A 9052-nucleotide genomic window follows, 5' to 3' on the forward strand; every position below is an offset into this window, starting at 1 on the left:
ATGCTTGGGTCAGTCTTCACTGTGAAGGGAGGAATTTCATGAAACTTTACATAATCTTCTGACATGCCTGTCTTATCCTCCACTCCCACGATGTTTCTTTTCCCTGAAAGAACTATGTGGCGCTTTGGCTCATCCTATGATGTATTCTCTTCCTTATCTTTTATTTTTCTCGGTTTGGTAGACATGTCCTTCACATGGAAAACATGCGCCACATCATTGATTAGGACGAATGGTTCGTATGTGTACCCAAGATTGTTGAGATCCACTGTAGTCATTCCATACCGCAGGTGTTCCTTTACCTCGCCTCCTGTCAGATTGACCCATTTGCACCGAAACAAAGGGACCTTAATAGAAGGTCCATATTCAAGTTCTCATATCTCCTCTATGTAACCATAATATGCGTCCTTCTTCCTATTGTTGTTTGTTACATGAAAGCGGACACCACTATTTTGATTGGTGCTCTTTTTATCTTGGTTGATCGTGTAAAATGTATTCTCATTTATCTTGTACCTTTGAAAGTCAATATAGTCGAAGATAGTGACATGGCTAACAAGTACAGCTCATCTCCAATAGTGTCGTCATTCATGAGACCTGTTTACAACCAACCGCCGAAAGTCGCCATGTGTGTATGTTTAATCCAGGGCTCAAACTCCTCCGGGTTCTTGGAGCGTACAATATCCATGTGTTCCTCGATATACGGAGCCACCAAGGTGGGATTTTGTAGAACTGTGTGGTGTGCTTGCGCCCAAGAATGTCCGTCCCTACATATTACTGAATCCTTTCCTAGCGTGCCTTTTCTACCCAGTCTCCCCTCATGCCGCGATTCAGGAACATCAATCGGCTTAAGGTTAGGAATAAAGTCAACACAAAACTCAATGACATCCTCTGTTTCATGGCCCTTGGAGATGCTTCCTTCTGGCCTACTACTTCTTGAGCTTGCGTTGATTTTTCCTTTGAAAAGTAAAGGGTGATGCAGCAAAGTAGAGATAAGTATTTCCCTCAGTTGAGAACCAAGGTATGAATACAGTAGGAGGAACAAGCAAGTCTCCAATGTATGCACCTGCACAAACCGATAAATACTTGCACACACCGCCGAAAAGGGGTTGTCAATCCCTTCACGATCACTTGCGAGAGTGAGATCTAATAGAGATAGATTTAAAATAAAAGTAAAAGGCAAAATAAAGTAAACACAAAATAATTGCATCAAGGTATTTTTGGGTTTTTGGTTTTATAGATCTGAAAATATATGATGGAAAATAGACTCGGGGGCCATATGTTTCACTAGAGGCTTCTCTCTCGAATAAAGCATACGGTGGGTAAACAAATTGCTGTTGAGCAATTGATAGAAAAGCGCAAAGTTATGACGACGTCAATGGCAATGATCATGAATATAGGCATCACGTCCGTGACAAGTAGAACGACTCCTGCCTGCATCTACTACTATTACTCCGCTCATCGGCTGCTATCTAGCATGCATCTAGAGTACTAAGTTATAAAAACAAAGTAACACCTTAAGCAAGATGACATGATGTAGAGGGATAAACTCAAGCAATATGAATTAAACCCCATCTTGTTATCCTTAATGGCAACAACACAATACGTGCCTCGCTACCCGTTCTGTCACCGGGTGAGGACACCGCAAGATTGAACCCATCACAAAGCACCTCTCCCATTGCAAGAAAACACCAATCTAGTTGACCAAACCAAATCGATAGATCCAAGAGAAATACAAAGCTATGTTAATCATGCATAAAAGACTTCAGAGAAGACTCTAATAATATTCATAAATGATCTGATCATAAATCCACAATTCATCGGATCTCAACAAACACACCGCAAAAGAAGATTACATCGAATAGATATCTAACAACATGGAGGAGAATATTGTATTGCAGATCAAAGAGAGAGAAGAAGCCATCTTTCTACTAGCTATGGACCCGTAGGTCTGTGGTAAACTACTCACGCATCATCGGAGGGGCAGCAAGGTTGATGTAGATGCTCTCCTTGATCGAATCCGCCTTCGGAGGAGTACCGGAAAAGGCCCCAAGATGGAATCTCACGGGAACAGAAACTTGTGGGGGTGGAAAAGTATTTTGGTGACTCCTCTAGGGTTTCTGGAATATTTAGGTATTTATAGAGCTCAGAGGCGGTACAGGGGAGCCCCGACGGGCCCACAAGCCCAGCCCCCCTGGGGCGCCCCCCTACGGCTTGTCGTCTCCTCGTGGATCTTCTGGCCCCTCTCCAATTTTCGTAGGTGTCTTCTGGTCCAAGAAAAATCATTGTAGAGTTTGATTCCGTTTGGACTCTGTTTGATATTCTTTTTATGTGAAAGCCAAAAACAAGGGAAAAAACACAAACTGGCAATGGGCACTGGGTTAATAAGTTAGTCCTAAAACTTATATAAAATAACATATTATTGCATATAAAACATCCAAAGTTGATAATATAATAGCATGGAACAATCAAAAATTATAGATACGTTGGAGACGTATCTTGGCCTAGCACGGTTATGAACATATTTCTTTAAGACTTTCATGAACCTCTCAAAGGGGAACATATTGTGTAGAAATACAGGGCCCAGAGTGGCAATCTGTTCGACTAGGTGAACTAGGACGTGCATCATGATATTGAAGAAGGATGGTGGGAACACCAACTCGAAAATGATAAGACATTGCACCAAATCATTATGTAACCTTGGTAGGATTGCTAGATCGATTACCTTATGGGAAATTGCATTGAGGAATGCGCATAGCTTCACAATGGCTAATCGTACGTTTTCCCGTAGAAGCCCCTTTAATGCAACCGGAAGCAATTGTGTCATAATCATGTGGCAGTCATGAGACTATAGGTTTTGGAGTTTTTTCCCTGCCATATTTATTATTCCCTTTATATTCGACGAGAAGCCAGACGGGGCCTTCATACTGAGCAGACATTCAAAGAAGATTTCCTTCTCTTTTTTGGTAAGAACGTAGCTGGCAGGACCTTGATACTGCTTTGGATGCATGCCGTCTTTTTCGTGCATACGTTGCTGGTTCTTCCGTGCCTCTGGTGTATCTTTTGTCTTCCTATACACGCCCAAGAAGCCTAGCAGGTTCACACAAAGATTCTTCCTCACGTGCATCACGTCGATTGCAGAGCGGACGTCTAGGACTTTCCAATAGGGTATATCCCAAAATATAGATTTCTTCTTCCACATGGGTGCAGTGCGTGTCCGTCAGCGTCATTCGGAACAGATTGTCCGCTAGGACCCTTTCAAAAGATTACTTTTAAATCCTTGACCATATAGAGTATATGATCACCAGTACGGTGGTCAGGCTTCTTCCGGTGATCTGCCTCACCTTTGAAATGCTTGCCTTTCTTTCTTAAGAGATGCTTGATCGAAAGAAATCGATGATGTCCCACGTACACATTATTCTTACATTTATCCAAATATATACAAACAATGTGTGCATGCATTGTATCCCTTGTTTGTCTGTCCTGAAAGGTTACTAAGGGCAGACCAATCATTGATGGTTACAACCAGCAATGCTCTCCCCCGCCCCACCGTCGCCAACCCACCACCACGTCATCACCCCGCCGTCACCATGCCACCGAAGAAGACCCCGAAGAGCAAGACGGTGTTCTTCGACGTGAGGGCGAAGCCCTCTGGCAACTTCAGGGTGGAGTTCAGCGACGCCGGCCGCGACTTTCGGCTCGGCACATACCTGACCGCCCACGATGCCGCGAGTGCCTATGACATGGCGGTGTGTTGTGCCAGGTGGCCGAGGATGGACCTCAATTTCCTGGAGATCGAGAACCAGGCGGATGCGGAGTTGCTTGTGCAAGGGGCATTCGTATGGAAGAGATCGCGACGAAGAAGACGAAGAGGAGGCCTGCCATTGTCGTTAGTCCCGGCGATAGCGACGTGGCGGCGATGGCGAGGTTCGCCCTTGAGCATCTGGAGTATGTGCTGGCCAATCATGAGTTCTTCTGGAAGCACTACGTCGAGCAGAAGAGGAGGAGGATGAGGCCGACCCCTCGACGGTGATCCCCGTCGAGTCTGGGTCGTCGGACTGGGGTGACTTGGAGGAGGACGACAAGGGGTGTGATGACCCGGACAAGGATAAGTTCTGGGAGCAGTTCAAGAGCTCCGACAAGGAGTTTAATCTTCTAGTAGTAGTTGTGTGAACTAGTAGTAGACATTGGAGTAGTTGTTTGATGGATGTAGTAGATTGAACTAGTAGTAGTCCTTCAAATTTGAATTATGTTTAGTTATGTTTCATTGGAACTATGTTTAATTATGTTCGAAATGAAGTAGTAGTTGAACCAACTATGTTTAAAGTATGTTTGAAATGAAGTAGTATTTTCAGTTTCTAATTTTTATATCTCCAGTTTGCATCACCTATTGGAGTTGCACTTCGACATATCCGTTTTGCATCATCTGGAGTTGGCTTTTTTTGAGACGCAAAAAGCACCTTTTGAAGATGTAATGTTTTACACCTCTAAATTTGCATCTTTTATGGGAGATCCTCCTACTTTGTATTCTTGTCCGTTGGATCGAAACTCTAGCTAGTGCACCGTTGATTGTGATAAAAATTGTACTATTCTTTCTTCCCATAGCACCTGTTCTATAGGACCAAATCTGAACCGCAGATGTTAAATCTAATGGCCTAGAATTGCTCACGTTACATCGTCGACTCGCCTTCCCTGCCACGAGGAATACCCAAGCGCTATAAGAGAAGCCGCTCCCATGGCAGTATCTCGCGACCACCCACCGGCCGCACTTCCCTTTCGCCATCGTCGACTCCATGGCGCTCGCAGCAGCAACCCTCGGCTCCTCTCCGCTCGTATCTATCTCTGTTTCCGCCGCTAGGATGAACAGCAGCGGCTTGTCCGTGTCGTTCGGGGCGCGCCGTGTGCCGGGGATTTCTGTGCAAATTCATTCCCAGCGGAGGAGCATGGTCATGGCAGCGGCAGCGAGAGGGGAGGAAGGGGCCGTGAAGACCTTCGTGGAGGAGATGAGGGCTACGGCGATGCGGCTGCACACCAAGGACCAGGCCGGCGAAGGGGAGAAGGAGCTCAAGGGACCGTCACTCCACGAGCAGGAGCCTAACCTTGAGGCCTACTTGCGCTTCCTCGTCGACAGCAAGCTCATCTTCCAAACGCTCGAGAACATCGTCAACCGCGCCGCTGTCCCATGTTGTGAGTCACTGCAAGCAAACCCGTCCTTCCGTGTTTTTGTGTAATTGTCAATTTTTTACCTATTGCGTAGAGGCATGTTCAATTCTTTGGTGATTCGACAACATTTTGCATCTAGGGGAAACACTTCGCTCCAGGGGAAACACTTCGCTTCAATTTGTCACACTTCCCAGTTTGAATAATTTCATCAACATTTTCTAGTGACAGTGCTCATATATCAAGTTATTATCAACTAAAATTATTTGTAACTGGTGCATTTTTATTCGCATTTTCTTGTGATATAGATGTGGTGTATTTGTTTGCTTCACATATAACTGTACGTGGTGCTATAGTGGTTTTTCCTCTACTTGGCAAGCTATATCTGCCATCTTACTTGTGTGCATGTGAAGTCTCTCCGTCTTGAAAGGATAATTGAAGACATTTCAGTTGTGTCTGTCAGGGACCTTTCCCTCGTAGTAAACTTCAGTTGTCAGTTGATGTTGTTAACTTGTTGTAATGTTTCCGCTTGCTGTTCGTTATGGACTGGTTTGGTCAGTGGGGTGTGATAAACTTTGTTATTGTTAATTATTCTGTTTTTTGGAACGAAAATAATAGTTTTTTTTTCTCAAAACTAGCAAACAAACAAACGGTTTATAGATTTGTAACGTTACCTATTACAGATGTATATTTTAAATTAAAATTGACCATATCTAGATTGTCTATATTAATCTGGTTTGATGAATAAATGTTTTACTTGCCGTTTTACTTGAACTTGTGAAATCCATGGTTGTTCCGCCTTCAGTTATGCAACAAGTAATTCGTGAACAAACAATAGGGACCTTTAGCTGCATAGTTGTATTAACAGTAACACTGTGTGGTCAATCAGTTGGAACTGGAAAGTTTTAGATTATTTTTTTTACTTTGTTTATTCTGCTTCGAACAATAAATGGTGTAATTACTGAAATCTCATAGTGGTTATGTGACAGTAAATTACAGTTCCCTAGGAAGGAGCTGGAACATTTCTTTCATCATTGTTGGCTAGATGCTGCTGATTGACATTTTAGTTATCTATGCTCATCAGATGCGGAGTTTCGGAATACTGGGTTAGAGAGATCAGAGGCACTGAAGAAAGATCTGAAATGGTTCGGCGAACAGGGTCACACAATTCCAGAACCATCTGCTCTTGAAACTACATATGCTTCCTATCTCGAAGAATTGTCTAAAAAGGACCAGCAAGCATTTTTCTGTCACTTCTATAATTTGTACTTTGCTCAATCTGCTGGAGGTCGAATGACCGGCAAAAAGGTACCACTTCTCAGCACAGAACCTTGTACCAAAACGCTCATGTGAGGTCAAATAGTGTGTGTGTGTGTGTGTGTGTGTGTTTGAATGGCTTCCCTATTGTTGTTAACAATGTGATGTTGTCTCTGGTTCTTCTCAATCTTCTGGTTTTTCTTATTTTTGAAACTCCAAAAGAAGATAGTATTATGCTATTACTGTATGCACTCCATGCACTGAGGGTCACTTTATATACAGATCAGTTGCATATCTCGTTCTTCTGCTATAGCTGGCCATTTCGTTGCGGAGCAGGAATCCTTATATTTTCTTATCCAATGCAAATCAGGCATCATGGCAGACTGTAATCTGTCAGTGTGGTGTGAGCGAGAGTTACCTGTTCCTCCATTGATGACTATCGTTTGACCTAGTAATCACGCCCTCTATTCATTTCAGATTGCTGAGAAGATTCTGAACAAGAAAGAGCTGGAATTCTACAAGTGGGAAGGTACCCTGTCCGAGCTGCTACAGAATGTCCGCAAAAAACTTAACCAAGTTGCTTCTGTAAGTCCAAAAGCTTTGATTTCGTGCTCTTATTTGTTTTTTTCTGCCGGTGTGTCTCTCAGTGTCTTAACCCGATCACATCTATGCTCAGAGCTGGACCCAGGAAGAGAAGAACCACTGCCTGGAGGAGACTGAGACGGCGTTCGCCTATTCAGTAGATCGTCTGCGCAAGATATTAACCTGAGCCCAAGGTTTTCAGTATCAAGAAGATACTAGGTTGTATCATTTTCTTGTCAGTTGTATCGGATCGTCGGAGCGGATCGTAGTACCACGATACTATGTGATTTTCATTTTTAGTATTGTCAATCTATATATTGAATAATACAGGAAAGACATGGGGCAAGCACATGAGCTGGTGTGCTAGGCAGCCTCGCCACTCACCTGACTCACCACTCTCTTAATGAAATACCACTGTGGAACCGCTAGTCTAGGTTTTTATATTGAAAAATACAGGAAATGTATTTACATTTAATTATAAAATTCAATTTTGAGCATATTGTATCTCCTTCATAAAGGCCGATCAATGTTGCTTTCATATATTGAATATAAATACAAACCCATAAAACAAATGGCTTAGGCCAATATACTTCAAAGCTAGTACTAGATAAACTGCCAACAATTCAGCAGAGTTTTCCCTAAAAAAAAAAGATTCAGCAGAGCTCTCGGGGTCTTATCCAGTTCCCACAGCTACAGCTTCAGGAAACTAGCAGCGTCTCATGCTGTCTGCTGATGCGCAAACAAAATACAAAATCAAACCATGCACACATAAATAGTTGCGTTAGAAATGACCAACCGGTTGAATTGATTTTTTTGTAAAAAAGGAGGTTAAATCCCCCAATCTCTGCATCAATCGATGCATACAACCATCATTATTAATTATTCAACGAAGATCTAACAAGAACATATATCAAGCTACCCAAGCAACCACTCACACCTACAAACTCGATAATGCAGAGTGTTCTGATACCCAGCAGGCGTCTTCTCCACCCGGTAGCAAAGCCCAGTCCGGAAGAACCCTGGGCTCCCGACCCTGGCAGAGCCGTGCCGTGGCGACAACCTGTGTGAGGAGCCGGCTGGCGACGACCGGCGCCAGAAGGATCTTCCCCCACCCACCGGCCGGCGTGGCCAGCCGGCCGGATGGGAACCCGGGGCCCAGTCACAATCCGGCTGGGTCCACGCGACATCGACAACACCGACGCCCGCCACAGCATCGAGCAGCTGACCCTCTCCCTCCAGCTCGAGGAAGACGACGCGGTTGGTCCAGCTTGCTTCGGCCCGCGCATCTACGACGAGGCCTTCACCAAGGTGTTCACGCTGCCCCATGACATTCCTAAGTACAACGGTACCGTCAAGCCAGAGGACTGGCTCATCGACTACACCACCGCCGTCGGCAATGCCGGCGGCAACCGGCGCCTAGCCATCCGCTACGCGCCCCTCATGCTACAAGGCTCAGCCCGGACATGGCTCAACAACCTGCCAGCCGGAAGCATCAACTCTTGGCTCGACTTCGAGCAGGCGTTCGTGCGAAACTTCACCAGCACCTACAAGTGCCCGGGCCGGCCCAGCCCGCTCGCCATGTGTGTCCAGGGGCCGGAGGAGACCGGTCGCCAGTACCTCGCTCGTTGGACCGAGCTCCGGAACAGCTACGAGGGGGTTCACGAGGTCCAGGCCATCCAATACTTCACGAGTGGCTGCTGGGATGGCACCCTGCTCAAGCACAAGCTCCTGCGCACCGAGCCGAAGTCCATGGCGGCACTCATGGTCACGACGGACAAGTACGCCAACGGCGACTCCGCCATGAAGATCCAAGTGGTGTTGGACGCTGCCAGCAAGGCGATGCCGGTGCCGCCTTCCAAGCCGGCCAGCGAGAGAAGCCGCCAGCAGAACCCCCAGTAGAACAACAAGCATAGGGGCGAGCAACCGGCTCCCCTCTTCGACAACCGCCATGTTGCCATGACCGAGCAGGCACCGCCCGCCGAGCAAGGCGGCGGCCGGCGTCAACGAACCGGCAAGACCGCTTGGCAGCCCGCCATGAGCTTTGAGCAGATGCTCGACG

The 9052-nt window shown here is 45.8% G+C and overlaps 2 protein-coding genes across 2 annotated transcripts; both read left to right on the forward strand.

The window, feature by feature from the left end:
* Window positions 1-3509: 3509 nt before the first annotated feature.
* Window positions 3510-4167, forward strand: LOC141027604 (uncharacterized). The gene is made up of 2 exons (XM_073504690.1): window positions 3510-3726; window positions 3977-4167. Exons 1-2 carry the CDS (start codon window positions 3510-3512, stop codon window positions 4165-4167), a joined length of 408 nt encoding a protein of 135 aa, XP_073360791.1.
* Window positions 4168-4770: 603 nt separating this feature from the next.
* On the forward strand, window positions 4771-7955 carry LOC109760370 (heme oxygenase 1, chloroplastic-like). The gene is made up of 4 exons (XM_073503207.1): window positions 4771-5181; window positions 6239-6462; window positions 6889-6996; window positions 7088-7955. The coding sequence occupies exons 1-4, from the start codon at window positions 4788-4790 to the stop codon at window positions 7178-7180; spliced, it is 819 nt and encodes a 272-aa protein (XP_073359308.1). The 5' UTR covers window positions 4771-4787; the 3' UTR covers window positions 7181-7955.
* Window positions 7956-9052: the final 1097 nt, after the last annotated feature.

The sequence above is a fragment of the Aegilops tauschii genome, chromosome 7, assembly GCF_002575655.3.
Source record: "Aegilops tauschii subsp. strangulata cultivar AL8/78 chromosome 7, Aet v6.0, whole genome shotgun sequence".
Classification (NCBI taxonomy): Eukaryota; Viridiplantae; Streptophyta; class Magnoliopsida; order Poales; family Poaceae; genus Aegilops; species Aegilops tauschii.

Coding starts and splice junctions, on each gene's coding strand:
- LOC141027604 (XM_073504690.1), top strand. CDS start 3,510: ATGGTTACAACCAGCAATGCTCTCCCCCGCCCCACCGTCGCCAACCCA. Junction 3,727..3,976: donor GACCGCCCACGATGCCGCGA/GTGCCTATGACA, acceptor TTCTTCTGGAAG/CACTACGTCGAGCAGAAGAG.
- LOC109760370 (XM_073503207.1), top strand. CDS start 4,788: ATGGCGCTCGCAGCAGCAACCCTCGGCTCCTCTCCGCTCGTATCTATC. Junction 6,463..6,888: donor GTCGAATGACCGGCAAAAAG/GTACCACTTCTC, acceptor TATTCATTTCAG/ATTGCTGAGAAGATTCTGAA. Junction 6,997..7,087: donor AACTTAACCAAGTTGCTTCT/GTAAGTCCAAAA, acceptor ATCTATGCTCAG/AGCTGGACCCAGGAAGAGAA.